Genomic DNA, 18,294 nt, shown 5'->3' on the forward strand with positions numbered 1-18,294 from the left:
GTTATCGATTACATTAACAAAATATATGACCAGCGTTGCCATCTAGTTTAATCGTCATAAAAGAGCTGAATATGTAAACACAACAAAACCGGTAAGCAATTAGGCGATATTGCTAAGTATTTGTTTTATAGCAAATGCAAGCAAATTTTTTAATGAAATCCAAATTACTGAAATAGCATCACATTTATAGAACCGATAAAAAACAATGCAGTGGATGCTTAAAAAGGCTTGTAGCAAGCATATGTAATATTCATTTCTTCTAGGTCAATTTTGCCCACTTCCAGATCCAAAAGCTTTTTGGTGAGAAACTAAAAAGCTTAGAACAAAAATGCATCCACTATCCCTTTCCCTTACAAAAAAATTTTTGTGGACAACTTTATTATTTGTATACCCTGCGCCACACAGTGGAATAGGGTATTATAAGTTAGTGCATATGTTTGTAACACCCAGAAGGAGACGAGATAGACACATGGTGTCTTTGGCAATAATGCTCAGGGTGGGTCCCTGAGTCGATATAACTATGTCCGTCTGTCCGTCCGTCCGTCCGTCTGTCTGTGAACACATTTTTGTGATCAAAGTCTAGGTCGCAATTTAAGTCCAATCGCCTTCAAATTTGGCACATGTTCTTAATTTGGGTCAGAATAAAACCCTATTGATTTTGGAAGAAATCGGTTCAGATTTAGATATAGTTCCCATACCCTGCCAGCATTTCAAAGTTCCATTTCATCTTCATCGCTACCACAGACTCGTAAATGTCACTACAACCATCCTATTGTGATGGGGGGCAGCATATCATAAAGTACAAAATGTACTTCATACATGTATTTTGCCATCACTACTTTTACAAAAGCCATTTTATTTTTTGTGAAACGCCAAGCGCAACCAGCTTGTTATATTTTATTTAAATAAAAACGAAAATAAAGTTCTGAAAACATAGATTTTACGCTTAAAATTGTGAAAGGTATATTGGTGAACAATTTTTGATTTTCCAAATGGAATAAAGTGATTGTTTTTCAAATATTTTACAGACACGCTGCCTCCATCGAATAAAAACACTGGCTGATAGACGCAGCAACATGTAACTCGCTACTTGTAACTCTACATCATCATTAATGCAAAAAATTATGTTAAATGTGATGTGATAGTGGTATAAATGTTATATTTTTAAGAATTTGTAAATGATTAATCAAATTAATAAATATCTAAACAAACGTGTTTTACTCGACCACAATGATTCTTTTACCACTATCTTAAAATGTGCTTTTTCTGATTGTTTGGAGGGTCTCTTATTGGCGTCGTTCTAAATTGATCTATAAAGGCACCTAATAATTGCACTCATGCGAAACCTTTTTGTAGTAACTTGGCGTGGTACAACTTCTCAATAGTGACGGCGCTTTTCCGACGAGTTTTTGATATCGTATATGATTGTTTTCGACGTACTGGGGATTCTCAGAAGCGCCCCCAAATTCAAAAAATGTTGGCAGGGTATATATCTTTCGCCCGATATGCACTAATATGGACCCAGCAGCCAGAGTTTTATACCGATTTTCTTGAAATTTTGTACAAACATAACACTTAGTCGTATAGTAAAGTGTGAAAAATTTGATTGAAATCGGTTCAGATTTAGATATAGCTCCCATATATATCATTCGCCCGATAAGGACTTATATGGCCCCAGAAGCCAGATTTTTGCCCGAATTTGGTTGAAATTTTGCACTAGGAGTACAATTATAGTCAAGTATGCAAAATTTTATTGAAATCGGTTCAGATTTAGATATAGCTCCCATATATATCTTTCGCCCGATATGGACTAATATGGTCCTAACAGCCAGAGTTTTAGCCCAATTTGGTTGAAATTTTGCACAGGGAGTAGATTTAGCATTGTAGCTATGCGTGCCAAATTTGGTTGAAATCGATTCAGATTTAGATATAGCTCCCATATATATCTTTCGCCCGATATGCACTTATATGGACCCAGAAGCCAGAGTTTTATCCCGATTAGCTTGAAATTTTGCACAAGGAGTACAATTGGTAGTATAGTCATGTGTGCCAAATTTGATTGAAATCGGTTCAGATTTAGATGTAGCTTCCATATATATTTTTAGCCCGATATGGACTTATATGGCCCAGAACAGTGCTGCCGCTACTACTTCAATCGAAGTATTTTGCTTCATTTTCACAAAATTTACTTCGTCACTCCTTCTTCCAAAAATCTGCTTCACTTTTTGTTCTGCTGCAAATTTTTAAAATTTTCCCCATATTACCTAATTGTTGTTCCTATTCCTTTAATTATGATAAACATAGCGGTTTTAATCATTGAATTATTAACCGATGTGGACCAATTTTTGCATAGTTGTTAGAGACCATATACTTACACCATGTACCAAATTTCAGCCGGATCGGATGAAATTTGTTTTTCTTTGAGCCTCCGCAAGCCAAATCTGGGGATCGATTTATATGAGGGATATATATAATTATGGACCGATGTGGACCAATTTTAGCATGGTTGTTAGAGACCATATACCAAAATCATGTACCAAATTTCAGCCGGGATCGGATGAAATTTGCTTCTCTTAGATCAATCACAAGCCAAATTTGGGGGTCCGTTTATATGGGGACTATACGTAAAAGTGGACCGATATGGCCAAGTTTCAAGTCGATAGTTTGTTTCGTTCGGAAGTTAGCGTCATTTCAACAGACGGACGGACGGATGGACATGCTCAGATCGACTCAGAATTTCACCACGACCCAGAATATATATACTTTATGGGGTCTTAGAGCAATATTTCGATGTGTTACAAACGGAATGACAAAGTTAATATACCCCCATCCTATGGTGGTATAATAAAATGAATTATATTGTTTTGTTTTCAAAAATGTATGCTACTTCAATTTTATTCACTTTTTTCCAAAATCTACTTCACTCAATTTTTCACTAGCGGCAGCACTGCCCCAGAAGCCAGAGTTTTGGCCCAATTTGGTTGAAATTTTGCACAGGGAGTAGAATTAGCATTGTAGCTATCTGTGCCATATTTGGTTGAAATCGGTTCAGATTTAGATATAGCTCCCATATATATGTTTCTGATTTCGACAAAAATGGCCAAAATACCAACATTTTCCTTGTTTTTTACTAACATTGTGTTCCACCCTAGTGCATTAGCCGACTTAAATTTTGAGTCTATAGATTTTGTAGAAGTCTATCAAATTCTGTCCAGATCGAGTGATATTTAAATGTATGTATTTGGGACAAACCTTTATATATAGCCCCCAACACATTTGACGGATGTGATATGGTATCGAAAATTTAAATCTACAAAGTGGTGCAGGGTATAATATAGTCGGCTCCGCCCGACTTTAGACTTTCCTTACTTGTTTTTTTTTTTTTTTTTTTTTTTTGCTGTAAAGTGTAATTTATATATTTGGTGTCTTATTCTGTCATTTGCAGAACAATTTGTTGCTTAATATAGTTAGACAATTAAAATTTCATATTATCTTCACAATTTTTGGTTGGTTTTATTCAAAATTTCAAATTACAAATGGCGGATGATGATGATAAACCGAAAAAACACACTTTGGAATCGTTGTTTCATCTTTATGCCAATAATGTCGTTGTACCTTTAGATTTAGATAATGAAGACTACGATAGCATATTACTATCCCAAATGGACTATTGGCTTGAGCAAGCGAAACTTTTGAAAACTGTTTTCACCATGACGGAAACAGGTTTGGTTTATATGAAATTTAGGTGAAATTTCATAATTTAAATTGATCAAAAAATGTCCCTAATATCTACTTATCTGTGTAGGAAATGGCGCTTGAATTATCAGGAATTCCTAGATTTTATTGAACAAATATGCGAGGGTAAAACTATTACAGTTGATGATGTTAAAACAATGCTCTTGGAGGCCGGAATTCCAGGTTCGAGTACCGGTGATGTTGTCGTAATTAAATAATTCCGTTATGTGAAATTTAATAGTATGTGGTAGGGAACACAAGTCGTACTTGACCAAATAAATGTATAAAATGACAATGGCGTGACTGGCTGGTTCGGGGTTCTTATTCACTTCTTTCCCTGAACTTGTCTGAGAAAAGCAGCAGAATATTATGCAAATACTACTGCAAAAACTAAGCAATTGCAAATCATCCAGTGTTTGTTGTAAAAGTAAAATTTGATAAATCATTCCTTGGTTTGTCTGAAGCCAAAAATATATAATCTGGGAATCAATAAACGCCAAAAGAGGGGACTTTGTTCATAATTTTAAAATTCTCTATTTTGGGAAATATATTTCGATACATTAATGTCAAATTATCAATTCTGATAACAATTCTGAAAGTCATTTTCAATGTAGAGCTCATTCAGCCAAAATTCGATAATTGGTCTTCGGCGTCAAAAGGCCAATTAATTAATTTTATATTGAAGTTTTCCCAGTCAAAACACCCAGTACAAAAAACAACAAAAAGCTCAAAGTCTTCTATGTGGGAAAAACATGGCCCCATGCCCAATAACACGGAGCGTACTATTCTACGTAACGGTAAAACATTTGAATTTTGGAAGAATACTCCTTTTCAACATTTAATAGTAGAGGCAATAAAATATTTAAGCGCTCCACCGACAAACGTGGCTAGCGAACAATTGCTCAGTATAGCGAGACGTATTTTTTCCAGTTTGCATGGATAAAATGTACATAAATTTTTTTTTTTTTTATATTATATCAAGCTGCTGATTTTTTTATACTAAAAAGTCTGTAAATTCTAAACCATAATACATATGTTTTTTTATACCTTTGTGCAATCAAATATGCTAATATTGAATTAAAACTATCGAAACAAATTTTAGAAACAGATTCGGAATTCGCCCGATTATTGCGGTTTTTGCGGAACATCGATTTCAGCCAAAAAAAATCCGCTTCGGCATTCGCCCGATTATTCTAGGTGAATGTGAATCAATTCCACGATTTTCGTGTCCTACAATCCACTTTCACCCAAATTTTCGTGAAATCAATTCACTTGCAAAAGTCTTGGTGAAAGTTGAATTATGTCCAAGATGGGTGTATTTCCGGTTAAAAAAAAAAGTACTCGCGTAAAATTTGAAATGTTTTATATTTAATACATGAGTTTTATTAAAACTGCGTCATTTTTGATTAAAAAATAATAATAAATTATAATAAGTCTATTGATTCCACTTATTTTGATTTCCGCCTTAGTGAATTTTTGGGTGATTTGTGCAACCCAGCTGGTTACAGAAAAGTTCAAAAAAGATTTGAACCAAATTTTCACGTTCGTGGATTTGACGTGAATAGTGGAAGTGGAATTGATGTGGATATCGGAACATGGGTGACTATGGCCAAATTTGGGAAAATCGAGCGATGCATATATATGGAAGCTATATCTAAATCTGAACCAATTTGCAAAATATTTTGGGTTTGATTAATACCACAAAAGGTTACCTTGTGCAAGATTTGAGTAAGATCAGTTAAGAAATGAGGCCTGTATGGTCAAACATAAGGTTATAAGGGCGAATTTTTCAAAATCGGGTGATACATATATGGGAGCTATATCTAAATCTGAACCGATTTCAATGAAATTTTGCACATATAGTTAGTGCTATAGAGGACTGGATCTAGCCAACTTTGAGTAAGATCGGTTAATAAATAAGGGTTCTATGGCCAAATTTGGGAAAATCGGGGTATACATATATATGGGAGCTATATCTAAATCTGAACCGATTTCGATGATTTTCTGCACATATAGTAAGTGCTATAGAATATTACATTTAGCCAAATTTGAGTACGATCGGTTGATAAATAAGGGTTTTTATGGCTAAATTTAGAAAAATCGGGCAGTACATATATAAGGGAGCTATAGCTAAATCTGAACCGATTTCGATGATTTTTTGCACATATAGTTAGTGGTATAGAAGATTACATTTAGCCAACTTTGAGTAAGATCGGTTGATAAATAAAGGTTTTGTGGCCAAATTTGGGAAAATCGGGCGATACATATATATATGAGAGCTATATCTAAATCTGAACCGATTTGGATGAAATTTTGCAGACTTGAAGGGCGATGAAAAATATTACCCTTTGCTAAATTTGGTGGCGATCCGTTTGAAAAAAGGCGCAACGTGACCCCATTTGTCGAAATCGGGCGATACATATATATGGGAGCTATATCTAAATTTGATCCGATTTCTTCCAAATTCAATAGCGTTCGTCCTTTTGCCCAAAAAACTCCCTGTACCAAATTTCATCAAAATCGGTTAATAATTGCGACCGGAATCCTGTGAACAACAAATACATGGACAGACTGAGGGACACCAAGCGCTAGATCGACTCAGGAGGTGATTCTGAGTCGATCGGTATATATTTTATGGGGTCTAAAATCAATATTTCTGGTAGGCACATTTTTTGGTAGATCAAACTTATTATACCCTGACCACTATGTAGTTTAGGGTATAAATATTGTTAATTTTTTTGTGCAGTTTACAATTTGGCCGATTTGTAGGAATTCCGAATGGACCACACCTCGACGATCGGCATACACTTTCAACAAAACGTAGACTTCTAACTTGCTTTTTAACGTGATGTCTTCGGTTCACTTTTGGCACCATATTCAGCCGGTTGATCATTTGTTCCGCGTTATCGACCCTTTTTGAATAATTTGTGCCAATAAAAAATACTTGCTGACGGCATACAATTATTGTCGAAGGCAAGCGTTCAGCAACAAGCTGAACGTTCCCGCACAAGAAATTTCATTCCGCACACAAAATTGAATGGAATGTATTTGTTGAACTGAAATGATCGTTGAAGTTTGGAGGTTAGTTCTCTAATTACGTGATAGTAATTCATTACTCCCAAGCAAACGGTATTGCATGGGGGTATGGTTCAACTACTTCCCAGTTTTTGCTTTGGTTACTTTGATGTGACATTTGGCACAGACACCATTGGCAATTACGATGAATGGATTTGCGCGCGAAATTTAAATTAGCATGTTGGCTGATAAGTCCCCGGTCTGATACATAGATGGCGTCGCTAGTATTAAATGCATATTATTTTTATATAGTACCAACCTTCAAATGATTCGTGTCAAAATTTGACGTCTGTAAGTCAATTAGTTAGTGAGATAGAGCGTCTTATGTGAAGCAACTTTTGTTATTGTGAAAAAAAGGAAAAAAAAGGAATTTCGTGTTTTGATAAAATATTGTTTTCTGAAGGGGAAAAAATACGGTGGAAGCAAAAACTTGGCTTCATAATGAGTTTCCGGACTCTGCCCCAGGGAAATCAACAATAATTGATTGGTATGCAAAATTCAAGCGTGGTGAAATGAGCACGGATGACAGTGAACGCATTGGACGCCCGAAAGAGGTGGTTACCGACGAAAACATAAAAAAATCCACAAAATGATTTTGAATGGCCGTAAAATGAAGTTGAACGAGATAGCAGAGGCCTTAAAGATATCAAAGGAACGTGTTGGTCATACCATTCACCAATATTTGGATATGTGGAAGCTCTGTGCAAAATGGGTGCCGCGCGAGCTCACATTTGACCAAAAACAACAACGTGTTGATGATTCTGAGCGGTGTTTGCAGCTGTTAACTCGTAATACACCCGAGTTTTTCGGTCGATATGTGACAATGGATGAAACATGGCTCCATCACTACACTCCTGAGTCCAATCAACAGTCGGCTGAGTGGACAGTGACCGGTGAACCGTCTCCGAAGCGTGGTAAGACTCAAAAGGCCGCTGGCAAAGTAATGGCCTCTGTTTTTTGGGATGCGCATGGAATAATTTTTTTTTTTTGATTATCTTGAGAAGGGAAAAACCATCAACAGTGACTATTATATGGCGTTATTGGAGCGTTTGAAAGTCGAAATCGTGGCAAAACGGCCCCATATGAAGAAGAAAAAAGTGTTGTTCCACCAAGACAACGCACCGTGCCACAAGTCATTGAGAACGATGGCAAAAATTCAAGAATTGGGCTTCGAATTGCTTCCCCACCCACCGTATTCTCCATATCTGGCCCCCAGCGACTTTTTCTTGTTCTCAGACCTCAAAAGGATGCTCGCAGGGAAAAAATTTGGCTGCAATGAAGAGGTGATCGCCAAAACTGGGGCCTATTTTGAGGCACAACCGAAGGAGTACTACCAAAATGGTATCAAAAAATTGGAAGGTCGTTATAATCGTTGTATGGCTCTTGAAGGGAACTATGTTGAATAATAAAAACGAATTTTGACAAAAAAAATGTGTTTTTCTTTGTTAGACCGGGGACTTATCAGCCAACCTGTTAAAAGGCCTTACTATTTGCCTAGGTTCTCTTGTGCTTGTGTCAAAATCAAAATCACGATTATTTGGGAACTGGAATAAATTCTAATTTTTTGCTTAAACAACAACCCACCCAAAGAGAATTAAAACAAATTCATTTTGTAGGGATTTTCAACTTATTTATTTACGTTTTTATTTACAATAAATGGTATCGTAATTATAAGAATCAATTTAAATATAAATATACTTTTTTGAATATTGATATTCTTTAATGTTTTGTTTATTTTGTTCGAGCGAGAAAAAGAATAAAATAAAATCGAGGGTTGAGATAGTACATGTGTTCAAATTTCCTTCCTTAATCTGAGAGCCAAAGAAATAAGTATATAAAAAAAGACTACAAAAAATAATAACGTACATATAAATATTGATAAATGTATTTTCTGTATATTATATATAGATATATGCTAAAATTAAAAAAAATATATATATATATAAACGATAAACAAATATGTATGAGAGAATATAAAATTGTTATCAATTCCAAAAGGGGTGTTTTAACAAATACTAATTTAGGAAAAAAAACGCAAGAAATTTTTTCAAAACAATTAACACCAATATATTTGGTAAAAATTTAAAGAAATTATAAATTAATTTGATAGCTAGGAAATACATTATACAGAAAACATTTGTGTATATTCATCATTGTTGTTGGTGGTATAGAACAGAAGAACAAATATTAAAGTTCGGAAGTAGAAAAAAGAGATGTCCTTCATTGAATTACATATCGCACAGTAGTATCGCACATTCGCAAAGTAGCATCGAAAGAACTTTGAACTAAGATATAGCACATGCAAACAAATTCCATTTCCTTCTGTGTATGTTTTGGTTCATTTAATTAGCACATAAACTTCGTTTGTGTCTCGATCTATCAGAGTTTTGTCAATTTATGATTTTCTATTCATTTTTATTTAGGAAATTTTCCTTTCTTTAACATTTCTTAAGAAGTATTTGTATATTTTTATTATATATATGTGTGTATATGTATTTTAGAAAACGTACATACATCTATGGCTTTATGATCTAATATCAATGAATCCATCATCATCATCACCAACCACCATCTTAAATCATCATCAGCTTAAAGGTGTTATGATTTACAATTCTGCTGATTGGATTGTTTGTTGGGGAAGTAAATTTCTTATATTACGCCAACATACAAAATACTATTCATTTTTTTAATATTTCAAATTATATGTCTATGTTTGTAAGGAAACTAACTGTATATTGTTGGTTGTGTCTGTCCGATTTTTACGTAACTTTTCCTGATTTATGTTCTTCTTCTTTTTTTATAATTTACTGTTGCTATTTTGTTACAAATGTAGTGTAGAAAAACATTTTGCTTTTATTTCTTTTATTGTAGATGTTATGTGTTGTGTGTGTTTTTTTCATTAGGTTAGCTTTCGTTTAATATCAAAAGGAATGCTTTGCTATAAAAAAGCTGGTTTTTAAATATACGTTCTTACATGGGCCCATCGACGTGGCTTACTTTCAAACGGAAATAATAAAGTGAACGTCCACACAAGAAAGCTCCAGCCAAAATTATTCCAATGTATGCCACATAAACGGCCGGATGGTCCTGGAAAATATCAAAATAAAGCCGTGATATTATAAGAAAGAATTAAAAAATTATTATTTTTATCATTTTTTTAAGTAAATTTAATGTAATTCTTTATTTTGAGTATCCCTGTAACCGTATATGGCCATTTCGGCTTGGTTGTAAAAATGAGTTAACAAAAAAAAACCTTAATGGCTGACTTAACATTAAAAGTCGCGGATATAAATTTGTGAGATGTCGGATTATTACTTTATGAATTACAGCATTTTGAGTGAAGCAACCTCAATATCGGTGATCACCTCTTTATTCAACTATCCGACATGTTCCGATATTCGGAATGGCAAATCGCAAGAATTTAGTTTCAAGATACTCTCAGATTCCAATATACTGACTAAACTTATCTGTCGAAATTGAACTCAAGAGTGAATGATGATCATGTTTCAACCTTTCTCACATACAGGCGGAAAAACTGAATTTTAATAATGATTTATCATCTCCAAACACTATTAGGAGAGTAGTCGTGGATTTTGGACAAACGGGAAGTCGCGAGGCACGCACTTTAAACTGAGTTTTCTCATAGTTCGAGTCATTGAATTTCAATTTATGTACACTATAAAAATATTTATAGCCTCGTTGCCATACCCAGCAAAAACTCTCATTACCCGGTAATCTTGTAGGTAAGCCTGTTTAAAAATTAATAACCACTTATTAAATGGAATCGCTTCGGATTACATTTACATACGCATGTCCTAGAAGGAAAGTACTTCTCCCTAGGCATACTTTCGGTCATAAAATAAGTAGTGCATTTAAAGCATATAATCACCAAATATGTAATGACTTATTCCTAGATACACCAAAGCTTGCAAAATAGCCACTTATTGTCTCAGGCAACTAAATCTCGAAAATATTTATTTCTATCGCCGATTACAATGGATCAAAATATGGCGAGTGATGCTGTAATAGGAGAACTACTTGAATAGAAACGAATATTGTATAAATAAACAAAAAATCTAATAAATAATCTAAATAAGATACAAATTAATTTCACACTTAAAATAGAAATAAATGTTGGTTGTTTAAGGGAGTTGGATTCGTGAATTACGTTATAATATATCCAATAGCCAATTCACATAAGGTTCAAAATCGACTAAAAGTGGATTTTAAGTCTCTTTTTTTATAAGGCAAATGGCATTTGAAATTTAGTTTAAGCGCATTTTGGAAGTGTAATGTGAATGAGGTATAAGAAAGCATTTATTTAAAACATAATATGATAATGTCATTAAACACAATTATTATGAAATATTTGTGATAAAAATTTCTTAACGGAAAAATTTTCAGAATTACCGTTACATTACATATTCTTTTTGATTTTTTATGTAAGTGCTCGATTATGTGAATAATTATACCTATTGGTACCATAATTTATTCTATTTTATTAACACGTTAACTACAACTGCAAAAAAAGCGTCGCCAAAAATGTAATGAAAATGTTTTTTTGGGTCCGGAAGTGGTGCATAATTGACGCAGAAGCGATGAATTTAACATGGGCTTGTCATAGGACGGAAGTCCTCCATTTCAACAGCCGTTGCACTGAATTTGCATCACTTCTTTAGGTGTGATCCGAATTCACTGTTTTTGATGTAAATTACAAAATTCTGTGATATTTTGTAAAATAAATAATTTTTATAATTTTTTATAATTTTTAATGGATCCTAACGCTTGTATGAAACGTTTGACCACAAATATTTTCAAAAATTCACAATTGTTTCAGATTGGATTTAGCTTTTTTCCAACAAAATTTAAATGGTTTGTACCATTTTATGAATTCTTACTCTGTTTTTAACCTATTTAAAACAAAAAAAGTTAAAATTGCCCATTAAAAATATGAAAAAAGCATGTTATACAAAATTGAATGAAAAGAACTTCCTGGGCAGTTAAAATAAAGAACATCATTGGGAGTGCATCCTCTGGAAGTGCTTTTAAAGTGGTGCCTTCGGAAGAACTTCCAAATTTTTTTGCTGGGTAGTAGTACAACAAATTATGGAAAAAATTGAGTTTTGCGAAAAAAATCAATTAACTAATTAACAAAATAACTGAAAGTGCCAAAGAAAGCAATTAATTTTTTAACTGATTTCAAGTTTTAAATTGATTAAGAAGTTGATTTGAATTTGAATTTATTGAATTTTCAAGTTTCACATACAACAAGATATTAATAATCTTATAATTACAGTATGTGAGTCAAGTTGAATGCTAGTTAACAAGGTGATAATAAACAAGGAATAAAAAATAAAAAATAATTATAAAAATAATAATAACAGACAAAATAAATATTTAATTAAAATAAAACAATTGATACAAAATTTATGGGCAAAAACCGAAAAAGTAAATAAATGAAAGTAAAAACAAAAAAAATAATATTTATAATAATAAAAACAAGAATTAAACATTAAAAATAAAAATTAAAAAAGAATAAATAAAAAAAAAAAAAAAAAACAAAGTTAAATTTAAAAACTCAAAAAAGACAATAAAAAGCTACGATAAGTTTGAAAAATAGTTAAAAATTGATTTTTTAAAGGTATTAGCGTCGCCAATGAATTGGATTGATGGAGGTAATGAGTTCCAAAGACGGGTAGCAGTATTAAAGAAATGCCATTCAGACACTAAGAGTTGGTACTGTTGTGGTATAATCAACATTCTTCTGTTTGTTCTTCCGAATCGTAATTTGCTGTGCAGATATATAGGCTCTTTTGTATAAACAATTTTGTGCAGGAGGATTAAAGTTCTTATTTTCAAGAGTTGGGAGAAGTCAACGCCATATAAGTTACTTTTGAAATTAGAACAGCTCTCAAAACGTTTGATTCCATAGACATATCTGTACTGTGTCAGTGTTGTGCAGCACGTCACCGATTATAATTGATGACGTCAGCCACTAATTTGCATGACAGGGCTGTGAAATGCAACTTTGCCAAATTGACAGTGAAGTTAGGTGCAGTTCGCAACTGATCGAAGGAGAAAATGCCAATGTGCCAAAATGGTCGACTTCGTTCTTTTTTACGTTTCCGGTGGACGAATGTGGATGGAGTTGTGCATTGTAAAGTTAAATTAAATGAAAAATAAAATTCCAATTGGAAAACATGTGTTTGGTAATCCAGCCTCATCGTGTAATTTCGTAGGCATAAAAGTTCCTAAACAAAACCAAATGGGAGCCCGTGCTACGGGGAAGCCAAGTAAGTGGTTATTTTTGCGACATACCAAGAGGAACAAGACTTATTTTGAATTTTACCAATAGTGTCAAGCTTCGGAATGGTTTGTTAGTGTCCCTGAAGGAAGAAGCAAGTCGTTATAAGTGGCTACCACCTTCGTGAAAATCTTAAAAGGGAAATTTGCCGACAATAACAAACTGCATGTGATTCAGTGGCACGAAAACAGCAATCCACCCGGCAACTTCATCCATCCAGAGAAAAAAGGCCAGTCAACACCCAACATCGGCACATCTACAAACGTGAGCTGCAATAACAGTAAGGCAATAATCATCACGGGCACAACAACATTCGATATCGATAATAACAGAAAGCAAATAGGGACCATCGGCAAAAATACAGCCACCACAGGCCGACAGTGACACAACACAAGTACCTTCAGCTCAGTTACAAACATCAGCGGCGTAATAACGTCGACACAACATCCACCAGTGACACAACACAAGTACCTTCAGCTCAGTTACAAACATCAGCGGCGTAATAACGTCGAGACAACATCCACCAGTGACCATAGAAACATCCGCAGTAGGCAGTAACAGTAAGCCAACAACCATCAGTGGCGCAATAAAGACAAGGCAACTTCAATCAGCTACATAGAAAACCAACCACCAGACTTCCTCAGGACAATCATAAGCGGCATTAGCAAGATTCATCAGCGGCACAACGGCAAGCCATCATCCGCTAGCAGCACAAAGCAGAAAGGCAACATTTACCAGCGTCAGAACAAAAACAGAGAAAGCCAGCAACAGTAAGTCGAATGACTTTTATCTCCATCTTGATCGACATATCAGAAAGGCTGTAAGTAGTGCTTGAAAAATAAGTCAATTGAAGTTTCAAATAGGTGTCACTTTTACTGTTCTCGCGATTAGTGACCAGAATTTACAATCTTACTGGAATGCCACAAGTTTTTTTCAAATTCCCTTGACAATAATTTAACATTTGTATTCAAGCCCATTTCAAATCTAAATCCAAGTATTGTGGAATTCATACAGTAGGCGTCGACGAATGGGTGTTATTTCAAAGAAATTGTTTTGAAATATTCCTACACTGTAAGGAAATAGTAAAGAGAAAAAGAGAGTCATATTTCTAATGAATTAGTGACAACGATGGCTGAATAATATTATTTGACCTATTAATTTTTGCGAAGCTTTTATCGCTGTTTGTATAGATAGTAAATTTTTATTGGGCACCGTCAAGAAATTAATTGATCCAGTTAAAGTGGTTATCGGGCTAAGTCCTATAACCAAAGTGACAGCCATAATTACAGCTTCCATTCAACGTACAGAATCACACAAATAAATAAACAAAACAAAAAAAAAAACAAAAATAATACATTATAGATTTCGTTAACCTGTCTATCTAGATTTTTCATTGGTTGGATTCAGTAGAGGCCTAAAAGCGTGCTCGCGTAATTGGCCTCATTTCTTGTCAGTAATTCGGTTAATGCTTTAACTGCATCAATTAATTTCAACTTTTTTTAATCTATTTCATTTAATTCAATATATTTAGATTCAAATCTATTATTTCCATTAGTATGATAATATTTACTGTTTCAGTGTAAAAACGATTATTTCAAATTTTTTTTTAGCTTTAATTTTTTTGCGATTTACATAACTGACCGAAGATTTTCGGTAAGCCAATTATGATTACTGTAAACGAAACATTAGTTCATTCGAAATTAGTTTGAACCTCGTCTCTCTTAATATAGCGCTATATAGGGGTACTCATTTTGAGGTTTTTTTTATTTATTCTTTTATTTGATCATTGCACCGGTGATGTTTAACACGAGAACCAAAGTTTCGTAAACTATTCAAACTGTAATGGTTACCATTGAATTTATTTGGTGTAGACTCAAAATATTGTAATCCTGATAAGTAAACCGAAGTATTAAATACCATATTGAAATAAAATTGAATTTGTACAATGATTTTAAGTGAAATCTCCGATTTTCATTACGAACTTAACATGGTGGTGTAAACAGGTCAGGTAGGTATCGGTTGCGGTTGTGGTGAACATAGGCATATGGGGTAACCCAATGAAAGGCTACAGGGTTACCATGGATAGGTTGGTGGTGAACTAACTTCACAATTTTTTTACCTACACGATTTCACTGTGGATTGTCGACGATTTATAGCCCCGTTTTTCTTTATTATTGGCACACACTGGTTCATTTGGATTTTTTTATTAACGACAGTGACTCTGCTGGGATGCAACGAACACCCGCCCATGCCCGACGAGCCTTAGCCGCACACTCAACAACAAGTAGCCAGTGTAGCATACCCAGTAGGAGGCCAGCAGGGACAGAAACGTGACAGTTAATAAAATAATACATGGCGCCCAACGGTGGGGCCTATGGACCCGTTTTTCTTGAAGTATGACATTTGGTATCAAATATTTTTTTAGTGAAATAAAACAGAGTTTAGTCAGGTTATCCGACAATGACTTGGTCATATCTTCGGGGAAAGTTTCGGTCACATTGTGTTGAGTTGTCAGGCAGTGAGAAAGTATCTGTACTCTACGGGGAATTGAAGGGAAACATGTCTAGTGCCCAGCTAATCATACTTGTGAGTCCAAAGTTGGCAGTTAGTGCCAGTTTGCAGCAACAAGATTTAGAAATGAGGTGAGTTGATAGTGCAGTAAGTCTTAGCGGTCTAAAGTATAGGCAAACTAATCGCGACTGTTTAATATCATTCATCGTTAGCCTAGTTGAGTAGTCCTTGGATGATAGTTATTGTCTGTTCATGTTGCATTCTTCAAAGGCTAACAATTTGGGACCTTCTTCTATTTCACCGTCAGATAGTCATTAGTTTCTCTCCGTAGGACACATTGGGACCAAACCGACAATTCGTTAACTTTTTTTTACCTTCGATTCACCAGCCAAAACCGATACCGCACAACCATATGAAAGCATTTATTTCTATCACCAAGTTACTTTAGCATTTTGGTGCGACAAGATTCGTTTCAGATTTGATTTATCTTAAAATTTATATCATAAAATTCTTTTCAGATATACATTGTTTTTGTTAGCCTGAAAATTACTTTGAACTTTATGTCATAAAATTCTTTTCGGGTTTTCTTATTTTTTTTTGCAACCACTTCATATTCCGGGGGTTAGATTATAGTCGGGTTGTCGATTTTCCGTCATATCTAGTACTAGTTGCTCTACTCTAGTGCGAGGTATTCCGAAGTGAACCTCGAGAACGCTTTGAGAAAATTCCGACTGACTATAAGCTCTCGCCCGTTTTGGACTTACTTTTGTAGAACTTTAGAAGTGGGTTAACAGACCCGGTGAGCCTAGCCCAGGTCTTCATTTTCTCAGGTGACTGATTTTTCCGGATTGGTCAGGAGATAGTTACACTCATTGGGAGTTGTTTCTTTCTGTTTTTACTCGGATTTGACAAAGAATAATTACACCCGATTACGACTTTTTGATTTTGACTCGAGCGAAACGCATTGTTTTGAGCTGCGTTTTATTACACCGTGTACATTGGGAAAGAGTTGTTGGTTGATCAGCCAGTCAAGTTGTTGGCCCTGGAGCGATAAGGGAATGATAACTCGGAATAGAGCTCGGTTGAACATGTCTGAGACAAATCCAACTACCACTGCGGTAGCAACGTCTACTTCATCAACCTTCACTACGGAGACATCGTCGTCGGCAAGTCAGCCAATATCGACTCCCATGGTTAATAACAACACAATGTCACCCGGTTCAGATTTACATGGATTCAACGAGCAAAGCCAAATTAATTTAAGCCCGAATACATCGGTGGAGACAGATGATTTTACGAGTGAAACTGCGCGGACGATTATACAGAGTTTTCATCAGAATCGACAAGGAGGAGGGCAGCATGGTACGCAACCGAGTGAAGTGGATATCGCTATGGAAGGTCTGAGACAGGTTGCGTTAGTTAAAGCGGTAGAGAATTTGATTCCATCAATAGTTCATGCTACTATAACGAGCCTCTCCCAGCAGTATAACTCCAGCAACGATTTGGGATCGAATTCTTCGGAAAATTTTACGAATATTCGAGAAGAAACGCGCCCGGTTAGACATCCTCAACGAAACACAAACATAAATTCTCGCCCAGCTGGTCAAAATTACGAACAATCGAATATAAATTATCCAACCAATCATGACGTTAGTCCTGTATCGTTGCCGAACACCAGTATACCACCACCGTTGGTTCATCGTTCACAAAACACCAGGATCAGTAATACTAAATCAAACAATGCTACTATGAACCCAAATGTCGGTAATGATGTCACAAATCAACAACACATGATATCGAACAACTATTCACATGCTTCAGTAAGGCAACATGATTTTTATAATTCCGTTTCCCATCAACCGCCGATAGATCGTCAGTGTAGAATAGAGTTAGGGAACAATTATGGAGATAGGAATCGTTTTGGTCATGAACAGTCTTGGCATACGGAGTTATCTGGGAATAGTCGCCGGATAGACAAATGGGGCCTTAAGTTTGACGGGACTACGAAAACGCCTAGTGTTGAAGATTTTGTCTTTAGAGTGGAGACTCTTCGTTCGGATTACAATTGTCCATGGTCTGAAGTACTGCGTAATTTTCATCATTTTCTGTGTGGTTCTGCTCTGGAGTGGTTTTGGGATTATAGAAGGATGAACAGGGATTTGCAGGATTGGAGTAGTGTTCGGGATGCCTTGATTCGTAATTTTCACCGTTTTGAAAGTGATTTTGATGTTCAGAGGAAGATTTTGGAAAGGGAACAGTTGAACAATGAGTCTTTCGACGAATTTTGTAGTGCAGTTTTACACTTGAGGAATCAACAACGTCATCCAATTAATGAACTGGATTTAGTCGAGATAATGCGGAATAACCTAAAGCCAGCGATGATGCACCTTCTTTTCGCAGTTAGACCTTACGGCTTGGACCATTTTAGAGCTGAGGCTCGGAGAGCGGAAAATATGTTGAACCATCAGCGTAACCTCAATACTCCTCGTTATCCTCACAGACAGTTAAATGAAATTGATCTTGATTCTTCAGTAATACCAGATAACTTAGAAGTTGATGCGTTGGGTAAGGAAAGGAAGTTGATTTGTTGGAATTGTAAAGAAGATGGACACACATTTATGGACTGTCCGTCGGAGCGAATTAGGTTATTCTGTTTCAAGTGTGGTTAC

At 35.1% G+C, this 18,294-nt stretch overlaps 2 protein-coding genes and 1 long non-coding RNA gene across 3 annotated transcripts in view; 2 read left to right on the forward strand and 1 right to left on the reverse strand.

Annotated features, from left to right (window-relative positions):
• Positions 1 to 712: 712 nt before the first annotated feature.
• LOC142236567 (uncharacterized) lies at positions 713 to 1,231 on the forward strand. Its single transcript, XR_012722095.1, has 2 exons — positions 713 to 961; positions 1,029 to 1,231. It is a non-coding gene; the product is annotated as an uncharacterized LOC142236567 (long non-coding RNA).
• A 2,204-nt stretch (positions 1,232 to 3,435) lies between these two features.
• LOC142234714 (tubulin polymerization-promoting protein homolog) lies at positions 3,436 to 4,030 on the forward strand. Its single transcript, XM_075305886.1, has 2 exons — positions 3,436 to 3,745; positions 3,806 to 4,030. The coding sequence occupies exons 1-2, from the start codon at positions 3,537 to 3,539 to the stop codon at positions 3,951 to 3,953; spliced, it is 357 nt and encodes a 118-aa protein (XP_075162001.1). The 5' UTR covers positions 3,436 to 3,536; the 3' UTR covers positions 3,954 to 4,030.
• Positions 4,031 to 9,700: 5,670 nt separating this feature from the next.
• The window catches only part of LOC142233294 (type 1 phosphatidylinositol 4,5-bisphosphate 4-phosphatase), a 32,801-nt gene continuing 24,207 nt past the window's right edge, over positions 9,701 to 18,294 (reverse strand). Inside the window, exon 5 of the mRNA XM_075304174.1 lies at positions 9,701 to 9,897. Coding sequence (XP_075160289.1) covers positions 9,781 to 9,897 — 117 coding nt within the window. The 3' untranslated portion in view covers positions 9,701 to 9,780. The remainder of the gene's footprint in view (positions 9,898 to 18,294) is intronic.

This window comes from Haematobia irritans, chromosome 4 (genome assembly GCF_050003625.1).
Source record: "Haematobia irritans isolate KBUSLIRL chromosome 4, ASM5000362v1, whole genome shotgun sequence".
Classification (NCBI taxonomy): domain Eukaryota; kingdom Metazoa; phylum Arthropoda; class Insecta; order Diptera; family Muscidae; genus Haematobia; species Haematobia irritans.